The sequence below is a fragment of the Coturnix japonica genome, chromosome 7 (assembly GCF_054131305.1).
Source record: "Coturnix japonica strain WE chromosome 7, WE-NBRP24, whole genome shotgun sequence".
Lineage (NCBI taxonomy): Eukaryota > Metazoa > Chordata > Aves > Galliformes > Phasianidae > Coturnix > Coturnix japonica.
Genome location: NC_140669.1, coordinates 21,214,140 through 21,237,617, shown reverse-complemented (window position 1 = coordinate 21,237,617; position 23,478 = coordinate 21,214,140). Strand labels below are relative to the sequence as shown.

Sequence of the window (23,478 nt, the reverse complement as noted above, 5' to 3'; positions counted from 1 at the left end):
CTCATGTTTAGTTATCTCTTATGATACATATGTGCATGTATCTATATCTGTTTATTTAGGAGCTGAGTAAAAAAGGTGAGATCTATGAGGTTTTTGTCTCTCACACAAAATGAAACCAACATTTAGTTCAAAATAATCTATCTGACCTGAGACACATAATCAGTGAAACAGAAGGTATTCTGGGCTTGGCGTTTTAGTCTATTCTTCTTATTTATTGTCACTTTATGTTGAATATCTGCTAGGATAGAAACAAATTCCAATTTCATGGCTCTCAGGCTAGTATCACAATTACTTAGTGACATAACTGTTTACAGACACCTATATGAGTAGTCAGTAACAGAGTAGCTGAAGTTATAATTTGCGATTCTCTTATGGCATGACAACTAGGTCATCTGCAAAAGATATCAGAGGCCCCTTCATAGATCATATAGCTGGTAGCCTTGAACAGTTGCAAGTCATCATAACCAGGTGTGGATTAAGCTATAATGTCTTCAGTAGAGTGATATCTTCTTTCCATTCAGTTATAGTGGGTTTGGGTTTTTTTTGGTTTTTTTTTTTTGGTGTTTTTTTTTTTTTTTTAAGTAATTAAAGTCACAGTTAAAGTTATTTATTTAAAACAAATACTTGCTTATCAATGAATAATTGCAATTCATCTTATGTAACTTGTCTAGCCTGGCACGTGCCAGCCAACGAAGACTTGTTATACACTTGTTATTGGACTTCCCTATGTAATTTCAGTGCCTACCTTGGCAGCCTCCAAAGGATTTAGATTTTACTGCAACAGTGTAACATGTTCAAAAGAAACGTTCTTCCTCATCAGATTTTAAAGACAACAGGCTTTCTACTCCAAACCACATGGATCCCATCTCTCTGTAGTTCCCCACACCAGACATTCTTAATTTCCTCCTTATAAGAATCTTCCTGCCTAGGACTCATCTTCTTCAAGTGATATTTCTTTTTTTGGTCACCATGGGATATCTCAAAACTCCATAAGGATTCACCGCAGAGACCATGAAAGATATATTTATTCCTTCTATTGCTCAGTCTGTTACTGATCTGGTTCCCTTGGAAGAGAATTTTCAGGAGGAGGAACAACAGATGCCAGTATATTTGTCATCAGCAGCTGAGCCAGCCATCCTTTAATCATGCTCTTTTATCCCAAATGATTACAAATCCTTCTAAGATCTTATGAGAAAAGTTGCCTGACATGTATGTGGAACCAATCCAGGAAAATCCTTACAGTGTTCAATGTGTTGCACACAGCTGTGCCTAGATGGATGGTTTTACCCATCAGTGAAGAATTTTGGATGTGGCTGAATTCTTTTGGCAGGCAACAGTTTCTTTATCACCAGCCCCCAAGAGAGCAGATTGCCATTAGTTTGGGCCTTCACATGAGCAATTCTTTACTTTTCCTCTGCTGGATTTCCTGATGATAGATGCAGAAAGCAAAACATCTGATCAGCAGTAGCTTTAATCTCTTCCACATGCAAATTTAAACTGTAATTTTTCTATGCACTTCAGCACAGAATTCCTGGATCCACTTTGCAGACCAATTTCATTATGACTGGAGGGATTTTTTGGTCCTTTATTAATGATGCTGAACATGTAAACATAATGTCTCTGAAATCACTTTGTACTGATTCAATATTTTCTCAGATCCATTGCAGCAAGTATTAGGTGTTCATCAGCGCTGAGAGTTTATTGAGAACTACAGTTTTTATTGGAGGGGAAGAAAAATATAGCATGTTATAATTTACCTTAAATTTTCCTTTATAATTATATCAGAAGTCAGATTTCCACCATCAAGAGGTAATTGGGATCGTGTTATTAGAAATATCCTAGTTAGGCTCTCAGTCTCTCTGTGTGACAGATCTGTCCGTCCTTTAATAATCTCTCTGTCTTGTTACTGAACTCACTGCAGTATTATGTCCATGCCTCTGTGTCCTGGGGAGTTCAGAACTGACAGACCTCTCCAGGTATGTCTCATTGTAGATGAGCAGAGAGGAAGGTTCTCTCCAACTTGCTGGCAGTGCTTTTTCTGACACAGTATGGAAGGCTGCTGGCCTTCTTTACTACAGGGGATTATCACTGTATGTTGTTCATATGGTCCACAGGGACTACATATTTTTCTGTCAAGCTGCATTTTGGCCAGTTGTACTGGTTTATACCAGCCTGTACTGGTGAATGAGGATATTCATATTTGCATTTTCCATATAAACTTTGCAAGATTCATGTTTGCTCATTTTCTCCAGGCTGTCAGACTCCCACTGAATGCTGTACAACTGTTTAGCTTACCAGCTACTACTGGTTTTGTACTGTTTGCAAACCTTCTGAGGATGCTGTTGCTCTCCAGGTCATGAATGAAGATATAGAATGTGTTGCTATGGGTATTTCTGTGAAGAAGTCCTTCATTCCTGCAATCTCTGACTGCATGGATCTCTGTAGTAAGGAAAACAAAATGGTATTGTTAACTTAAATACTTATTTTTTGGTGGTTGGGTTCTCTAAATCACAGAAACATGGGAACTAGCTATCCTTAGGAGGAAAGAGATTTACTAGGCAACCTAGCCAAACCATTGCTTTGTATGTAGTGCTCTGTGACTTTGTATGTAGTGCTCTGTGAAGCAGCTTAAGTTATTTAAGTACCAGTTCCTATGGAAAGCAATCCTGTGGCTTAATAAAGTACAGTGAAATGCTAAGGAGCTTGATGCTTTCACACCAGTAGGATAAGACTGCTCCATTATGTTTGTTATCACATATTAACTACATTAATATTATGGGTACATAGTAAATATTTCTGGTAACACGATAAACAGCTGTTATAAGGGCTGCTATGTACATAACAATTTTATGAAAATCCAGAGTATTGAGATACTACAAAGCTGTATCTCGACAGACATATCAAGAAAAAACATAAGCAGTGTTGGATCTAAACAGGAACATGCTTATCTTAACATATCTTTTTTTCCAAAAGTACTAACAATATTTTTTGGTAAGTGGTCTCTCTTTATCCTCAAACCTCTGTCTCACAGTATAAAATCATAGAATGCCTTGGTTTGGAAAGGTTCATGAGGATCATCAAGTTTCAAAACCCCCCTTCCTCTCCCCCCCATTACAGGCAGGGCCACCAATCTCCAGATCTGCTACTAGACCAGGCTGCCCAGGGCCCCATCCAACCTGGTCTTGGGCACTACCAGGGATGGAGCATCCACAGCCTCTCTGGGCAGCCTGTGCCAGCACCTCACTGCTCTCTCTGTAAAGAACTTCTTCCTGATGTCTGATCTAAACCTTCCCTCCTTGGCCTTAAAACCACTCCCCCTTGTCCTATCACAGTATGAAATAAATTGTTGCAGCTTTACAAACCTAAGTAGAGTTTTCTGTACCTCTAGCTAGTTACAATCCATCTGCATACTGTCAAATCTGGAATGAGTGCTTTGTAGGATTTTTGGTTGCTTGTTTTAATTTGTTCAATGTTAATGATGTAAGTTAAGGTTAGGAAAAATTGTGGTAGTCTTTCTTTTCTATAAAACAGTCACAAAATTTGACTACTGTTGTGCAGTTTCAGCTACAAGCTGACAGTAATCTTATAGCAGAGGTTGCTTAAAAGGGATGTCTGTTTTATGTGATTTAAGATTCATCAGTGAAGTTTTTGTACTTAAGGCTTTGAGGTAAATATATTCATACTTTGAGCAGAAATCTTCAGAATTAGATATAGATTAGCTGCAGGAATGTAAAATTGGTTTTTAGAGTAATAAAGGTGTAAATCAGCACGACAAAAAAATTGAAAATATTAATCAGTGAAACAGGCTGAGAAACGTGCACTTCATTTTGCATAAAACGCATTTCTTAATTTTTAGCTCTGTATGCTTTGAGAAAATTTGACTTAATATATTCTTACTATTCTCGCTTGGTCTGAACATTTCTTCTAAGCAGTAAGAATGATATAAGATTTTCAAAGGTGTGAAGGAAAAGTATTGTTTAACATTCTTTGAAAATGTTTTCTTAAAATGAATTGTAGAAAAATGAATTTCAGGATGCTAGAGAATGTCTCTGAATCTGATCCAGGCATCAGATACATTATGTCAGGAAGCAGATGCTAGAAAACCAACAGACTTCCAGAATGAAACATGAAGAAACAGGGAGGTTTTTAAACTTTTTGGTCTTGACTTCTCCTAGAGGCAGTTAAATAAATATTTGCAGGCATTACAGTATTTGTAGATATTTTATAGTAAACACGTAGATTGTGATAGAAGAACAATTCTATGGTTCTACAGAAAAATTGAGAAAGAAGCAGTTAAACGTGTTAATATTAATGGCTTACCTTAGTAGCCCTTGTTTAGTCTTGGAACATTCAAGGACTACCTCAGAGCCAGACTCAGAATAGCAGAGGAGGCTGACAGGACACTCCTATTAGGACCTTTTCACTATTGAATTTATCACATTTTCCCTCCTATTTTCCCTCCTGCTTCTATTGACTGCTCCAAGCAACTCCTACAAAACTTTCTGCCCCTAACAATAATAACAATAGTAAAGCAGCTTCACTAAAAACAATAGAGGCCTTTATAGTTATGTATGTGGATGACTGGAGATGGGTTATTTCTATCACTGTATTTTAGGTAATAGTGCATTGAGTCATGCTTCAAATAAAAGATCTCACTTTGGAGTTACTTAAAGTTGGTTAAGAAAATGTGTGGTCTTTTGAGATTTTCTTTTCTGTTTTGTCTTGTTTTCTTTGTCTTGTACCTCTCAAGACAAAGAAATAAGCCTCTTCTAATTGCCCATTTTGGTAAGGTCACATTGAAAAAAAAAATAAAAAAAATTGTGGCCTATGTTGGAGTTACAATATGAAAATCTTTGGCAATGTCTGACCCCAGTTAAGTTTTTCCTAATGAAGTGAATAAGAAAGAAATGTATGAAAGCTAACTTGTTATATTTGAAGGATTGTCTGCTTATTTTTTTCTCAATGGTTTCTCATCCATGGCTTTTAAGTACTCCATAGATAGAATTAAGTAGCTTTTCACTATTCATGAAGCATTATGCAAACTAGAGTGATTTCTGGCTGAGATAAACTATGATTAAAGTGGACAGAAAAATCTTGGATCATTCAAGGAATATACAGGCTGCTGTCTCTATTCTGCTTTAGGGACGAGTGCTCTGTCTTCTAGTCAAAACATTTCACAATAAAAATTTAACAGGCTGGAGAGCATTTCCAGAAACAAACTGTTAATGTGAGTATGAGCTGGAACAGCACAAGAGAAGAAGTCATGAGGAAATGATACTTGAAGGGAAAGGAAAAGTATCTTGAATTTATAACCTATGAATGCCATTCCTTGAATAGATGGTCACAGCGAATGATGCTCCAGCTGCTGCCCTAATAGCAACCAAGCACTGTGGCTGTGTTCTGTTCAGTGCTATTGCAGTACTTCTAGCATGTGCTGTGGTTAAGTAGCTGCTGGAGATGGAGGAGAGTGAGCATTTCAGAAGAATGAGCTTTCACATGCAGATAAGGCCTCTGAGCAGTATCACAATTCAAGTGGGAAATAAAGAGCGTGAAGGTAAAAAAAAGTGTGTGTATATATATGTGTGTGTATATATATATACACACAATTATATTAAAAAAATATATATAATATATATTATATTTATATATTTATAAACTTATAGTATAGGAGGAATGGAAACTGCCAAATGCACTTGGGCTAGCATTTCCTCAAGTCTTAATTAAAAGATCTGTTTCGTTCATTTATAATCTTTTCGAACCTATGCTGAAATTTTTTGGGCTAGGTTGCTCTAGCAGTTCTTAGCCAGAGTGGCACAACCATTCCTAAAGCTAAGCAAATAATTGTTTTCAAGTGAAGAAAATTGCTGATTTCTCTTTGGAGAGGCTATGGGGATCCTTGGCACTTGAAAAGTGACAGAGGTCATTTTTCCATCTCATTGTAAGTTTTAATATCTTTGTGAAATTTTATCTAACTTATAGTAATGATCTCCCAACAAATTTGAGTTTCAGTAAACTCAGTATTAGTTTGCTAGGATCATGAAATCTTTACTCCAGGTGATTCTGTCCAATTCAGTGAAGGACTCTGTTTTCATAGATCCACTGTGCCGACTGGGATAGGCTTGAAGGTGACTTGCAATGTCAGTCACATTATTGTAACAAATTTGCTTTTGTTAGCAATTTTGTTGTGAAATCCTGGGCTCCCGCAGGTCTGAAACTTAGGGCAAAAATTGAAGCTTGTCAAATTGATTAAAACCACAACTTCTTCATAAAGCTGAGGAAGTATCTGCTTAGTAAAGGAAATCAAATGTCCTTATATCTCCTGGGATTTGTTTACCTTACAGTGAGGGGAAAAAAAAATCTTTATTTTGATTCCAGTACGTTTTCAGTGTGTATTTATGTTGGTGCTTTCTTGACTGATCCATATACCATGCAGTCCACTTAATCCAGCAAGGGGAAAGTTGAAATGCATCTCTCTATATATCTGATACTTTACCACTGAAGTTTTGCCATGCGCAGCCTTTGTAGAACAGTTGTTACCTGTGTTGCAGAAGCAAGCTTTTCTCCTTTTTTTTTTCTTGTGGAATAAAGTAAAACATAAACCAGTGCTCTTAATTATTTCCATGATCTGTTCAGATCATACCAAAAAGGATAAAAAAGAATTTGCTGTTAAAGAGAAACAAAAGAAGGGGAATAAATTTATCCATGGCTGCCTACTAAACAGAGAAACTATTTTGCATTCTCAGGGAGTGTATGAGTTAGAAAAATACAGTGAAATACTTGATTTTGCTTTTAGTATTTGTTTTAGCCATTCTTCTGTCTGTATTAGTTCTTAAAGTTTTCTCTTGTAATTGAGTAGAAAGCCATTACAATCTGTTTTACTATGAGAAAGCAGTACTGTCATCAAACAAGAGCGCAAAACTGTCATTGCCAGGCAAAGGCACTTAATGTCCTACCCCCACTTCACTTGGCAATTTTTGGTATGATGTGACCATCTGAGTTTTCTCAGATGAGGAGGTTTATAGCATGCAGGGAGCGAAAAGCTCATGGGAACATTCCTTTTGTAACCTTTTCTGTTATTTTTCTTGACTGTTAGCTCTCAATTCTCATCTGTGCAAAATGTGTCTGCCATAGCGTGACTCTTATTTACTCACTTGCTTTCTTGATACAGAATTAGAATAAAATTATTTATAAAATGACTTCAGGTTCTGACTGAGGAAGGGGGGTGGGGGAGGGAGGAGAAGGAAACTTGTATTTCTTTAAAATATAGATATCTAATAATAGAAAGAGTATATGAACCAAAGACATTTTAGCTCTGGGATATGAGGATTCTTTTCTGTTCAGCAGAAGTAGTGGTCAACCTAATGTTTGTTTAGGCTGTGTTGCTTCTTAAATTTTTAAAGAAATTATTTAACTTCCTACCTCACTATAAAGTGGTCTTAAACTAAATTCTATTGAAAGAGTTTTGATAGACTGACGTATAAATTTTTTGCAAAATTAATTTTTTTTTTAAGGAGAAATCAAAGCTTTTGAAACCTGGATGTTCTTTGCTATCTTTATATTGTGGTGGTTATTCACATTTTAGTGTTCCCAGAGTATTTTAGCATTCTGATGTATTCTGAAAAAGGAAGGAAAAAACCTGTTTTTATTTATTTATTTTTTGTGGATTCAAAATTGCACTTTGGCAGAACTGTCATTTCATTAAAAACTACTGATTGTTGAGATACATTTCAAGGGATCCTTAGAAAAAAAAAAAATTGAACTGTTGTGGAGTGTGAGATGTCCACTGTTTGTTGGGGTTAATTTTTACAAATTGAATCTCCTGAGTAAGCACCTGAAACTCTTTGTTTGTATTCTGTGTTGAATGTAGAGGAAATGTTCAAGGAGAAGTTTGTTACTGAAGTCTTCCCTGCAAGCAGTGCATGTCCAAAGATGGTTTTAGAAATAATATGAGGGCAACCTTTCACTACTTTGTAAGCAAAATTAAGGTAAATAATGTAAGAAGTAAATATTTTCTGACTGGAATTATTTTTTGAAGAGTGACATTCTTCCAGCTTTGTTTTTATATTTAAACCAATATTTACTCACAGAAGGGTGAAAGACTGCTAACAATTCATGCAAGTTACCAGCTTGCCTGTCGTGCTGCACAACCCTCTTCAAAGAAATATGGGCAATGGCTCTGTTTGATCATTAGTGCGTGCACAGGTAAGAAAACAGTTTCATGGGAAACTGTAGTAAGCAGTGATTTTTCCATGTTGGGCCTGTCAGCAATTTTCAGATTTTCCCAGGATAGAGGAGGAAGATATAAAATGAATAAAAAGTAGACTGACATTCGTGAATGCTCCAAATGTTGTCGCTACTTGTTTGGAATACTGCATGTGGTAAAATAGACTTCTTATGGGGAAATTAGTACTGTAAGCTGCTTTCAGGTTTTTTCCACAATTCGTGTTAACTTCTTTGCAGAAAGTTTGGCTTTGATCACAGGCACAGAGGCAGCCTCACTTGTGAATGTATCTCATACTTTAATGTTAAATTAAACCATCTTTCTACAGATATAAGTAAGGAAAATTAATGTAAAGATTGGCCTTGAAAACATCCACTAATAATATTTTTTACTGAGATCTAAAAGATTGCACAGCTATTGTAGTGTCATCTCATTCTGACACTAGGTGTGACCTTGTGCAATAGGCCTCTGTGAGGAGTGTATTTCCTTTCAAGGTACAGCTTCTGACTGCATCTGAAGTTGTTGGCATCATCTTGCTGAGTCTGTGTGAGAAGGAACTGAAGGAAAAACCACAGTAATTTGGACCCTTTGCTGGAAGTAAACAGGCTTACATGGGTACATAGAAGGTGGTGATGGACAAAGGTGAAGATGATTGGCATCAGACTGGGTAGCACAAAAGACAGAAACAACCCTCAGGTTTTTAGTCACGCATCTTGTGCTGAACGAATTCAAAAAGATAAGAAAACCATGGTTTGATCCCAATAGCCATGGGAACTTTGTTCTATATATGTACGGTAACTCCTAAGATGCTGAGTTTTCACTTGCGCTGCAGCTGGTATTGTGCTCAGCGAAATATGGTCCCTGTTTTTGCAGAACAGCTTTGATAAGAAATAGTTTATATCATTTATATCACTGAGGTTGGCTCTGCAATGTTAGACAGACTCTTTGTTTACCAGGGTTGTTGACAGTGCTTTTGTGTTCTGCGCTGACTCACCTGTGATCACCCTGTCAGGTGCCTTCTGAAGAAGGTGGAAGCAGTGGGCAGATGAGACTAGAGTATAGGTATGAAATACTTTTACCCCCATTTAGTGTAATAAGCAGTGAGGTCTGGCATGAATAATAGAAGGTTGTTCTGTGTCAAACCATGGTGCTGTTTGACCCTGGTACACTAGATCCAATAGGTCCAGTGTTGGATCTATTTACATTTAAATTATACTTTCACCCTAAAATGACAGTCTCAGTTTATGCTCAGTTTATTTTGCAGTGAGATGCTTGTCCCTTGTATGGCTGGAGAAATCCACTAAAAGAACTGAACATATCCTAGCTGTTTAGAGGACATGACCCTGTAATGATGGTATTACAGAATGCTTATTCACAATATAGCCTATTCCCCTCTGGTTCCATTACAGCATGTGCTTTTTTTTTTTTTTTTTTAGCTGAAGAAAGTTTGCATAGTGTATTGGAAATATAAACAGAGCTGTAAAAGCCACAAGGCGTCCTTAACAGTGCCACCAAACCTTCTGTTTCACAATTAAGTACCATGTTTTCCTTGGATTTATTAGTATTTTCTTGCTGTTAGTTTTTCCATCAGTAGTATTACCTCAGAATGAAATAAGGTTTAAAAGGTACAAAGCTTCTATACTGCAGCAGCACTGCTTAGGATTGTCCTCAGAATGTCAACTTTTCTCATTAAACATTTTTTTTAAGTGAAGTATTTAAGTATTTCTGTGACATTACTTGTTTTCTCTCTAGTCCTCTCTCATGTTAGCTACTGAATATCGCTTCAAATATTTTACTGGTTCAGATTTGTTTCTCAAAAAAGCAGACAGTTTTTGTAACTAATTCTGATTCAGCCACCTAATTTTGGAAAGCAAAATGTTTCCATGCTACAACCATTTGCTAGTAAATGAATATTCACTTTTGTTTCTTTGTGACATAAATAACAGGCAGAACAGCTCTGCTCCAGGCATTGTTTTTCCTTCATTTTGGGCACATGAGATAAATTTGTTTCTTAGTAGGCAACTCAGACTAAATCCTGACAGCATGGTCTGCAAGGGTTTATCAAACTATGCAACTTGTCAAAACCTTCTTAATTGGGGCAATCTTTATGTTTATTGGCATATTAGTACATGGTGTACTGCTTATTCCTAACAGCAACTTCTAGTTACTGCTTTACTGTTATGGTTACACCTGTGCATTCTTGCTGACGTAAGCTGGGTTTATATGAAAGTTAAACAAGAGCAGTAATTGGCACTAAACATAAAATGTTCTGTTTGTAAAGAAAACGACGTGTGCAGAAAGGAATGAGTTTCAAGCTTTAAAAGGTTTTGGTCTATTATTAAGAGGAAACATTTAACAGGATAGTTAAACTTTAAACTAAAAATATTTTCCCATTGCCTTTATTAAAAATATCTCTTTTGACAGTAAATGAGAAAAAGATACCTATAGTCTGGCTGTAGTTGCCATGCCAACAACTTAAACTTATGAAACACACAACAGTACTCCTTGACAGCATTGTTAGCTTATAAACAACTACACCAAATCAGTGGGATATAGACTATTCTGCTTTACCTAGAATCTTATGTTTTTGTTTGCTCTTAATACATGAGCAAACTACAGCACACAACAAGTAATAAAATCATACTCTGCCTTATGTATTGAATCAATTTTTGTGAATTTGATTTGAATAGCTGAATATATTTTAAAGTCAGGTTCTTTCTTAGGAAATGTGACTGCCTCTGATTTTTGCTAATGTTTGTGAAAACAGACAGATAAATTATTTGTCTGTGCTATTGCAGGGGTTATGCATTTTCTTGCAGAATTATGGAAACCAGAGATGGCAATGACCTACCAGTATCAAGTCATGCAGCCATTTCTTTTGCCAGTGCAAAAATATTCCCCAAACTACATGGAGTGTTGTTGTCTAGTCTAGTTTTAAAACTTTGAAGTGATGTAGATTCCATTGTTTCCCTTGGGAGTCCAGTTTGTTCCATTGCCAGGAAGCTTTCCTGATATTCAGCCTCAGTTTTTCCATGTTTAATTTCAGACTATTAATATGAGAATCTCATACTGAATAACTGTTTTTGTTTTTTTTTTTATTTTCAGTGATATGAAAGTCTTTGTAGATGTTGTCAGTCTAGTCATATGTGAACCAATCCATACTTATTTTTAACTTTTAATTTTTAATTGACTCTTTCAAGTTCCTGACAAATACTTTGAATAGTTTCTAATTTCTATAGCAGTAAATTGGCTGTAGTAAAACTTAATTCCAGTTTTTCTTTTCTCAAAGTCATGAGATGTAAAGCCCTCTTTCATTTCTAAGTTGTAGTTGATGGTGAATTATAGGAACTTTTCAGTGATGCCCTAGCATGGTTATTTGGTCTCATTAAGTATATCTCAGCATTTTTATCTGAGCATTTTTATCTCTCTTTGAAATAGATATGAAATATGTTCTCTTATCTTTTCTTCCAATGTTATGAGAATGTTCTTTCAATGTTATGTTTTTTTCATAATGTTATTTTCTGTGCATTTGCAATAACTTTTAAACCTTTGTTCTGACATGACTTAGACTGAGTTTCAGTAATGTTTTGCCATTGCTAAGTTTTTGTTTAAAAAAACCAAACAAACCCACAAATATTTCCAGGTATTCTAGCATTCAGATCTTTCTGGTAATCCAGTTACGTAAGTTCTACTCATGCTTCATCAACAATCAATTGAGATTACTTGGTTCAGTCCCTATATAACCCAAAAAAGCTTAATGGTTCATAGTTCAGTACTTCTGCAGTTAATAGTAGGCTGTTCTCTTAAAGTATGTTCTGAATTACTGGAAAGCTGCAAGTTCAAATGACTGATTGATAGCTGCCTTCGTCACAATTTTTTCTTTTGTTCACAGTATTTTGTGTGTTGGGTTTTTTTTTGTTTTTTTGTTTTTTTTGTTTTTTTTTAACTAATTCTTTCTAGACTGACATACTGGGATGATTTGGGTTTTGTATATTTGTATCCTGGCAGATTCATATTAGTTAACTAATATAGCACTTTACCTTTAAAAGACACACATGGATTCACCAGGGGAAATAATGTTTGAAAATCTGATAGCCTTCTGTGGTATCACACCTGGCTAGGTAGATGAAGGGGACACGTCTACTTTGACTTTGGTAAGGCTTTCACCACTGTTTCCCATAATATTCTTATAGGTGTTAGAAAGTGTAAGAAGAATGAGTGGGTAGTGAAGTGAATTGAGAACTGGCTCACTGGCAGAGCTCACAGTGTTGTGGTCAGTGACAGATTCTAGCTGGTCTCCTGTAGCTAGTGGTGCACTACTGACCCCTGTCAGAGGTCAGACTGGCTTAAGATCTTCATTGATGACCTGGATTAAGGGATAGAGTGCACCCTCAGCGAGTCTGATGATGATACAAAACGGGAAGGAGTGACTAGAAGACTGTTAAATTGCCATTTAACTAGACCTGGACAGGATGGTAAGTTGGGTGGAGTGGAGCATTATGAGGTTCAGTAAAGACAAGCGTGGAATCCTCCTGGAGAGGATAACTGCACGGGTCAGCACAGGTTAGAGTTTTACCTGCTGGGAAGGAGCTCTGCACAGAAGAGCCTGGGTGTTCTGGTGAACAACAGGCTGGTCACGAGTCAGCAGCTGTGGCACCTGAATATTTATAGGGACCGTAAGCTGTACACTTATGGGGACCAAGAGGTGGATGTGTAAACAGTGAGGTGGTGGATGGTGCATTTCAGCAGTGGCAACAGTAACTTTGAACAGTTGGGTCCTCTAGTACCGATTTTCTTTAGCACAGCATGCAGACTTTTTTTCATTAATGGTGAACATGCATAGTTAATGGTGATGACTATGTTGAAAAATAGTGTTTTGTGGATGGGAATTTGCTCTATAAAATGATGTTACTTTTTGTATCATAGTTCTATATGGAAATAAATAGAAAGCATTGATTTCAGAGCATCTTAAAAAAGAATGCTTTCTGGTAGGAATCCGGTTTGCATAATGATTAAATTGGTTTTATATTCTTCCTAAGGAAATTTTATTTAAAAAACACGCACACACACACACACACACACAAAAAACCACAAAAAAACAAACAAAAAAAACCAACCAAAATAAAAACCAACAAATCAAAACTTTCTTAAATATAGTATGCTGTAGTCAATTCTTTAAATAATGCCTTTTGAAGGCATGTATGTGGATTGCTCCAGAACCAATGCCTCCTATTTATTTCCCTGCAAATTAAAACAGATACAAAGAGCACAATAACTTGAGCTATTTCTCAACTACAAAGCACTATGGTTCAGAGTAGTCACCGCTGGCAGCCTATTCACATGAATAAACTGATTGAAACCCTCTTCTTTTTGTGTTGTGGGAGTTGTGCATGGCTGTTCAGAACATAGATTGTCTTTCATATTGTTCTTTGCTATTGCTGAAACACACCACCTAACATCTCACTGTGTTCACATCCACTGTTTGGTCTCCATAAACTTTCAGCTAGTATTGATAAATGTCAATAGGTGCCATTTTTTCCCCAAGAAGGATTTCAGTGACACACCTTTGTTTCATATGCACTTCCATGTCAGATGGTGTTTTGTCTGGCTGCCCCCTCTGCTGCCATCTGTCCCATGGCAACAAAATATAATGGAATATTGGTGGGAGGCTTTATCTTCTAATGCTGTACCACCAACAGCTGAGAGAAGTAAAGCATAGCACTGTGTTGAGAAATCCTCACTATTTCTTTTGTAGTAATAAAAAGTTTTTTTAAAAAGCCCATAACAATTAAGTAAATTCCGTTGTACTGCAAAGCATAAATCACTGAAATTTAAACACTGAAGTTTTTGAAATGAAGCTTATGAAACCTTGTTGTGAAAAAGACTGAAGAATTTTTAAATAGTTCATAATCTGCATGTAGTTCCCCTGATCGAATTCAGAATAATATATAGCATAAGAATAGAGTTGCAGCATGAGATTTGAATGATCAGAAAGGGATGTAAATTGTGATATACCATTATTTTTTAATCTTTTTTTTTTAATTGAGTGGCTCTCAAAATCAATGCCTTAATATGTCAAGCTATTAATTTCATTTGGAGATATAGTGAAAGATAAAATGTCATGGCAAGTAAAAAAGATTTTCTGCAAAGATCTCACAGCATGCCCCCAGATTTGTGTGTCTGGGTTGCAGCCATGTGCTTTGTAGTCTGTGACCTATAGGTCCTCTGTTCCTCTGCTCCTACCTACCAGGGATCTGCAGGAAGTAAACCCAGAAATCCATTTTTTAAAATCTCTGCTTGAAAACTGTGGAGGAAAGTGAATTGGAAAAGAATTGATGATATTGACCAAAAGCAGCTCTAGAAGTTTGTGCAATCTGAGCAAGGAAAGCTCAGATGATATCTGCTCTGACACTCAAATCTGTTAAGTTTATAAATGAAAGCAGCCTGTTGACCTCAGAGGGCTGGTAATGACTTTGGAGCTGCACACGTGGTTTAAATAGTCTACTGATTGAAGGACAAATTCTTTCTTTTGCTGATAACTGATTTGATTTACACATCAGAAACAACATTTATGAATTCAAGTTGTACATTTGGCAATCAGACATTAGAACTTTTCAATGAAGCAATACAGACTTCTGGCATAATAGGCCATAAAACATGTTTAACATCTGTGTGTACTGAATGAGAGGAAATAAAGCCAGGGAGATCTGCTTATATGTGTTTCAGCTGCTCCTCCTAAGGCACATGGTGACTTCTAAGTTTGAGAAGCTATTTCTTCCACTAGTGGCATTAATGGACCTTTACCAGTGGCTGGAGTTTCTTTCAAGTGCATGGCAGAAGATGACTTTGGATAATCAGTTATCATAGCAGTTCTTAAATGATGTGAGAAATACCATATCTGAGGTACAAAAACTTTTCAAGTTTGTGTGAAATCTGATACATATTTCAATTCAATTCTGTGGACTTCATTTAAAGATGGGGAAAAGGTTTGGTTGTAAAAAAACAAAAACAAAAAGTGGGAGACATTCCAAAAGAAAATGTTGCTAAATAATTAGTTTCTTCATCGGTACCATTGACTGGAGTTTCTATTGTTGGCATGTAAGCACTAAAATCAAAGTACACATATTAAATGATATGTTTTGAGGATGCTTTTGGTTCATAGTAAATAAGTAATAGAAGTGTAAATATTGGACACAGGAAACACCATCCGTTAGTTTGCTGATGTAGAACTGTTTGTGTCCTCTTGAGCAGCAAACAGGGTCTTCCTGTCCTAGAAGTTTTGCTGTAACACATGGCCTTGGTCCCAGTGGCTTTCAAAGCAATTTTATTTCTGCATAGCCTCTTATATTATGAAAGTAAATGTTGGCACTGATGCATGTCAGAATATCTCAAAAGTAACCCAAAACATGGCAAACTCCTTAAGTACCTGGTGAATAAAAAGGAGTAACTGTGCTCTAGTATTACTATTTACTAAGGAGCAGTAGAACTGGTGACAGGAATTCAATCATTATATAATGGAAATTTAGAAAAGGAAGTTGAAGAACAATAGGTTATCTATCATTTAATGATACTGAAATATTTACCTTTAAACTAAATAAGGTTATTATTTTTATGTACCTTGGAGAAAAATGAAACATGAAGCATTAATACTCCAGAATGTAAACCAATTATGAAATGATTTACAGATGAAAAATCTTGTTAGCCTTGCTTATTTTTCTAATGGGAAAAAAGATCATTTTGATATCATAGAGTAGCACTGAGTTACACAGCTAAATATCACTTTAAAACAAAGACAGTCTCTACTCTAGGCCTGTGTGTGTGAATATATTCAAATAACCACAGCTTTTATGGGTGTGATTTGAATTTAATAATATCAGAATTATCATTAGCTCCAGAAATTTGTTAACAACTGAAGTGTCACCTCATAAGGATTTTGAATATGATGCAACTGAAAAGTGATACTTTTTGTCAGGCTGATTATGGCTTCTGGCATTCTAGGATCATCTGTCTTTAAAAATTAGGAAAGAATATAAGGGTAATTTTCACACAGTGGAAGACTGACTTCATGAATTTGTAACAGATAGGCTTACCTATTTTGTTTTTTAGTACTGTAAAAATACTGGATGTTTGTATATTAGAGTTTCTGATAGGATTATGGCACTTCATAGCTTTCAAATTATTTTGTGAGGAGCAATCTTGTAATCTCTTCAGCAAGTAAGTTACTTACTTGCAAATATAATGGATAGATTGTATTGCAACAGTTCTGCTATGTTCTGGTAAGTTTCCTTTTGCCTATGTATGAATAGAAAATGGACTGATCTTGTGGCTAAATGTGCTTTTTAGAAGGACATTGGACATAATGAGGTCCCATCCAACCTGTAATTTTCAGTCCTATACACTTAAAGAGAGCTGAGAATCACTAGTAAAGGCTCTGTAACATACCAGAAGGTACAAAAAACCCTTCTCTGCTTACTGCGGAGTTAGCAGGAAAATAACTTCTTAATGTTTGTTGCAAAACATGCCATTCAATATACGGGAAGTGTGTGTAATTGATGTGACCTTGCAATTAATGTCAGCAACTCTGTTCAGGTCTCTAATAGCCAAGTATAAAACCAAGAAGAATTAAGCTTTATAACCACCATTCTGTTATGAAGCTTCATCTGAGTCTTGATGGTGCTGTCACTTGGGTGCACCAGCTACAATGGCAGCAAATTGGTATCATAGTAGCTTAGTGCTGGTGTCTTGTGGTAAAGTAAGTAGGAAAAAACCTTTTTTTACTTATAAGATCTATCCTTCCATTTCTGCTCAACCTTACAGTTTCTGAAAATGTCAGAACTGTGAAGATTTAAAACAGCCAACTATCTTTTAGAGGACTGTGAGAAGGAACAGCTATGTTGAAAAAAGAAAAAAGACAGTCCTCTGAGGCATGGGTTCTGAAAGTTCACTGGGTTTTGCACTATATTTCTGTGTGTTTCAGAGACATATAACAGGGTAGCTAAAAGTTTGCAGGTTTATATAATCTTGCAACTGTATCTGAAAGGCTGCAGCTACTCTGAATGCAACCAGTCATATCCAAGTAAATGAAATATGTCTGGCACAGTCAACCCTTCTAAAACTATTTATTTATTTATTTTTAAGCTGGAGTGTTAAGTCCAGCAAACTGAGAGAACTCTTCTGATTATGGCAGAAAGGTGACTTTAAAACTGGAATGCAAACACCGGTAATGGAATCTGTAGAAAGCATTTTGATCTTTATGTAAAAAGTAGGCCTGAATAGGCAGGTGGTTTCCAGGAATCAATCACTGCAATTTCTTCAGAATGCAGTTTTGGGTGGCATACCATGCAGGAGGAACACATGGCACAAAGTGGCAAAGAATAAGCCTATGAGCCAAGATAATTGTGTGTTATTTCCCACGACCCCTGGCACCTAGCTTCTCATGTTCCTCAGTACCCCTATTTGTAGAACAGAGATAAAAATTTGATGTGTAATTCTCAACTTGTTTATAGACTGCCACAATATCCTTGGACAGAAAGTGCTATGAAAATTTATTCCACCAAATAAAACCTCATACTGTAAGTCTTTTCCACTTGGTATCTTAACATTTTAGCACAGCCAAAATACAAATTATACAAATTCGCAACATTGATAAACAGAAGTAGTAAGTTAATAAATCAATTAAGTACTTTGTTACAATGATAGAAATCTATGGATAGAACTCCATACAGTCATTTGCTTGTTTAGTTTCCAATCAAGATGCTCTATGATTCAAGCTCTTTTAATAGAATTGTTTTTGGAAAATTTCCAATTGAAAAGAGGAAAATAGATTAGGAAAGCTTAGATTACCTACTGGCTGTAGCTATGCAACACAGAAACTCTTAAACATGTATTTATTACAGAATGTGAAGAGCCCCTCATTACTACATATATATGGAATACTTTCTTCTTCTCAAGACTGAATATACAATGCAAGTAAGTATGTGAAGATGATATTCTGAGATGTTAGGAAAACCCCTTTCTCTAAGTGTGAATTAACCAAAATTGGTAGGGCAGCGAAATTTTTTAGTAAAAATTTTAATTGGGTTGGGTCCAAATGGAAGCAGCTATTTAGATTTTATTGACAACAGAGCAACTGTTTGCTAAGGTCATTTTGGGTGATGGCAGAGCAGAGTAATATGCAGGCTATAAATGAAGATCAGTTATTTCTATTTGATCGTATTCATCAAAGAACTCATGACAAATTGACTGTAGATTTCTTCTGAAAGTATTTCTTTAATGATTGATAGATCTCTATTTTTATGAGAAATTTCTCCAAATTATTGTGTTGGTTTTTTTTTCCCACAAAACATGTTTTGTTTGAGCATGTGGTGATGGTGCTTTAAGTGATTTAAGTTATTTAAGCTTTTGCACTTTTGCTTTTGGAAAATTAGAAAATAAGGTTTGACAATCTCCATAAAATTTTAGACTGTTCTTCAAGTGCTAAACAACTTAAATCTCTATATTTTCATCAAAATAAATGTTTCTGTTTATTCACTGCATTCCACTTTACCATAAATGCTTTTGAAAGGTAAAACCAAGCTGATAATTTGCTTATGTCTTTCTATTTGAAAATCATTGAGTCAGATTCTGCTTTAATGAACAAGCTGTCCATGCTGGAAATGTCAAAAGTTGTAGGATTAGGTTTTATTTTGACTTTTCAGCCTAGGACAGAATTTTTAACAATTGACATCTGGACATAATGTATCTCCTGACTTAAAAGAAAACAAAGCAAGTTATATAAATATTATGTGATGTGAATATGAGAAGGAGGAAGTTTTCTCGTACACGGGATGTCTTTTCTTGGTTAGTACAAGATATGGTCAGTAGTTTTTTATTGGTGGTTTTTTGTTTTTGTTTTTGTTTTTTTTTTTTCCCCTCTTAATCTCACTGTCATTCTGTCATTTTAACTTATGATAAAACACTTCTAGCTGGTGAATTTGCAGGGCATGATTGTCGCTGACCTTGAAGGGGATTCCTCTGTTGGGAATCTGAGTCGTCAGCACTTCCAGGCATTTGCAATTGACCTGTGCTAATGTATGCTGAGTTCAGCTGTTTTCTAAACAACTCAACAGACTTGATCACAGTAAATGAATAAATGCACCTCTTACCAAAAATAATATAAGAAGTAGCAGTGCACTTCACTATTACGCTGCACTGTTAATTAAACAATGGCAGTTACTCCTGTGTCAGACAATAGCTGGATAAGACTGTGATCTTTTCAATTTTTCCATATAAAATAGTCAGGAATGGCCAGGGAGCAGAAACCTTCCATGCAATTTTACCTCTGTTATACTTCGCTGCTGTTTTTTTTTAATTTAATTTTATTTTTTTTCCCTCTCCTTCTTTTTCTTCTATTTTGACGCCTGATAATTATGACTACAATTTGGTAATGCTGGTAGCAACAAAAGCATGTGCAAAACTGTAACAAAATAAACGTGTAAGACTTGCGGCTATGCCCTGATAGAGAAGAAGTGGAACCGTTTGAACTTGTCTGGGTCTTTTTCAGCACAGAGACCTCTGAAGTATATCATACAACTGAAGGTTTGGTTTTACAGCTGACAAATGACTTTATAACCTCTAGAAAGGCATTCAGATATTTCTATGGAAAGTGTTCCTTAGATGTCACTGAGGGGATAAGCAGCCTTTATGTAATTACTTCGTGTAATTGGTGCTAAGGGAGAATCATAAGTGAAGGTTTCTCTCCTAACCTTCAGTTCTGCTCTTCATTTCAGCTGACATTCTGTGAGATACAGTTCATATGGTGCACAGAGAGAAAACATAGTTCTGTGTCGTTTCCTATGTTTATACAAAACAAGCAGCCTTGCTCAAAATCAGTTTGACTATAGGAAATAATAGCCAAATTTAGATAAAGCCATTTGCTTGGAATAACTTTGGAATCTCTTAAAATTAGTATTATAGGGCACTTGGGTTTCTGGGAAGGTTTTATTTTGGTCTCTAGTGACGTGATATGGTATGCTGTGTAATTCTGTAGCAAAATAGCTGGCACTGTTTGAAAAGTACAGTTTAGTAGTATTTTCCATTGTTCACAAACAAGGCCTTCTGATTCAACACACAGTACTTCTTTCCTTTGGAAAACTGTAAATACTACAATTATAGAATTTCAGTAGTGCTAATTCAAGTCTTCTCAGAAGCATGGACTAAGCTTACTTCTGTCCCAACTTTAGGACACCACTGTTAAGGTCTCTACTGTTCCAAATGCTGTGCCTGAAGCTGGTGCTTTCCTGATGTCTTTAAGTGGAAAAGCAGTGTGAGAGGGCCAGTGGCCTCTTACAAGAGCTGATACAAGTCTCTGAATTGTTGCCAGGGCAGTATTTTCCTGCATGTGCCTTGATGGCTCCATAAAAAGTAAAAAGTCTGATTTTTGCAGAGTGGGTTATGTAGAGAGATAGAAGGATGTGTTTATTTATATTACTTTTATGAGTAACTATAAAGTTGTCTAAGACTTTTTAGCAGAGAGCTTCTATACAGCAATAGTAGTGCCATAGGTCAGAACCAAAGTCAAAGAACTGCTAGCAGCTGGAAGCTTGCTGCAGCAGTGTAAGGTGGTTATTGAGCAGTGTTGAGTGAATAGTGGGAAAAGAACAGAACTGCCATCTTCTTTAATATGAATCTGGAGAAACAAATGATGTCCAAATGTGAACACATAAAGATACTGAATTAATTACTTGCATGCATTGCACAGGAGTTGTACGTGGCCCCAACACATTCATTTTCTAGTTTGTAATGGAAGAAGTGGCATTGTATTGACAAATGTTTTCTTTTAAAAAAGAAAAATATACCAGTAGTTTATGTAAAAGATTAGTGGGTGCAGTGACCATTAATCCATTCACACTTGTATGATTGCATTCATAAACTTGGATTGTATTTCCAGAACGTCATAAAACTAAACAAATCACAAGTAGTATTTATCACCCTTTTAGGGATGATATGTGTACTATGATCATGGCAAATATGAGACTGTTGACATATCTGTAAATTCTACAGACAGAAAGAGCCTGGAAAAGGGACACTTCATTGGTTTAGTAAATTCCCCTTATTGGCTTATGGTGCATAAATTATATTTGATAATTTTGTTTAGGTGAGCGATTGAAGACCCTGAGAGCTAAGATATTTAACTCTTGTCAGCTAAACTCATTAAACTCTCCACAGCCTTTGTGAGAGGGGAAAATGCATAAGATGCAGACTTGGTAAATCCAGCCAGAACATTCTGGTCAGTGTCCATTTTGTCAGGAATTCAATTTCTTATTGTCAGCTACCAATTCCTCTTCTCTGATCATTACTTTTACATAAACATATATAAGCTACTTGCGTATTTTAAAAATCTCTGAAACTGTTCTTGTTTTGTGAATTAAGGTTTATCTCATGTATAGTCATAAAGCCTAGAAAATGGCTGAATATGGTAAACTATGTATATGTATTAAAGCTGGAATAGAGTGTTGAGCTGTTCTCTAAGAAGCTGTCATTTTCACAAATGTATCTAAGATAAATGATGCTTTTAAGCACTTTTATCCTTTATTTCCTTCATCATCCTCACACAAAACTATCTGAAAGGGATTTGGAGGTCAAATGTGCAGCCCCCAGGTGGAGGCCTGCATTGTGGTGTGTCGCTGCTTAAGTAGCATGTGAGCTGTGCTCCTTGGGGCAGGTTTGGTCTAACAGAACAGAACGAGGGGAGAAAAATCTCAGCCAGTCTCTTCCCAGGGAAGAACAGTGTGTGTCCTCAGCTCAGAGGGATGGGGAGTAGTGGAAGGAGATTAGTGCTGGGAGACAGTGTGGGGGGGAGAAGGGAGCTGCTTGCACTGGAGCACTTGTGTGTTCCCTGGGTAACTGAGTAGGCAGATCTAGTAACTAATAAACTGGATTATGAGCACAGAGCCCAAGCTTAGATGGCAGAGCACAGCTCATCTCAGAAGAGAAGATTTGCCAAATATTTTATCAAATAGGTTGGGGTTCCCATTTATCTTAAGGCCAGCACATTAACTGCTCAAGAGTGGAAACAGTTATAATCAAAGCTCCTTTAATACAGTGGTGTTGGTATAGAAAGGATTTTGTGTAACGATATATATTAGTTTCCTTTGTGGGTCAGAAGGGAGTCTTGCTTGTCTGAGAAGTGAGTTAAAACCTGGACATGATAACAAATAGGGCCTATGTGATTAACCAAGTATATAATCAATTGCAAGAGGTGAAAAATCATGCAAAACGGAGGGTAACTGTGTTTCTAACATCTCAGAACACTGCAGTATATATGCGCTTTTCCTGTCTCCGTCTCTCTGGCTTTTTTTTTTTTTTTTTTTTCCTGTTCTGCTCACAACACATGTACGAGATCAGCTTTTTATGTCATACTGCAGTAGCACCATCCCACACACTCTCTGTCTCTGAAGAAATGTAACCCTTCTCCTGTTTGTCTTCAAGTAGATTTCAGTAATTTCTGAACTGAATATCTTCTGTCTGAAGGAGCATCTATCTGCTTAACCTGTAAAGAAATGACAGCCTAGGCGGGAATCAGTCGCTCAGACACAGGCATCTAGTGCCATCTGAGGCACCCACAGGTGCCTGGGACACCACCCAGGGCTGGCAGATATGACACAGGACCTGCAGGACACCTGCGCTCTTCTGGAGCAGCAGCTGGGGACCAGGTGAGATACTCCAGGGCTTCTCAAAGGGCACTAAATGCCTGCATTTGGTAATGGGTTTAAGCCTCCTGTTTCTGGGCATAATGTATATATGATGTATAAGATGACTGATCAGAAATTAGGATCCTGGGTATTTTGTTTTGTTCTGAGGCCAACTTGTGCAAGCCTTTAATTACATCCTCTCACTCTTGATGTTAATGGAACTGCTTATCCACCTAATTTTTAACTGTTGTGGGTAAAAGGTACATGACAAAGCTCTCCAGCCCGGCTATGCAGCAGCTGTTCTTGAAGGGAACTTTGATAAATGATAGAGCATTTAAAATTTGTCTTGTTCACAATATCATATGAGAAAAGCCACACAACTTGCAGAGCTAATAACTAAAAATGAACATGTATATTTATGCAGAAGGCTTTGCACTTTAGAGCTTGTAAAATCTTCTGTCAGTTCTGATAGTGTGAAATTTGTGAAGGAAACAAAAGCCTGGACTATATAGCAGCTCTTTCTGAGACCAGATTTATGTTTTGTGTGCCAGAATAACATTAAGCAAATCCTCTTTTTCCTGCTAA

General features: G+C 36.4%; 1 protein-coding gene across 12 annotated transcripts in view; it reads left to right on the top strand.

Moving 5' to 3' along the window:
• Positions 1-23,478, top strand: part of PDE1A (phosphodiesterase 1A) — a 191,159-nt gene that overhangs the window by 101,765 nt on the left and 65,916 nt on the right. For 2 of the 12 annotated variants that reach the window (XM_085552699.1, XM_015868298.3), the window contains exon 1: positions 22,638-22,914. The exons of the other annotated variants lie outside the window; for them this stretch is intronic. In XM_085552699.1, the coding sequence (XP_085408825.1) occupies positions 22,859-22,914 (56 nt within the window). In that variant the 5' untranslated portion in view covers positions 22,638-22,858. Of the gene's footprint in view, positions 1-22,637; positions 22,915-23,478 lie in introns of those variants that run through there. 12 annotated transcript variants of the gene reach the window in all.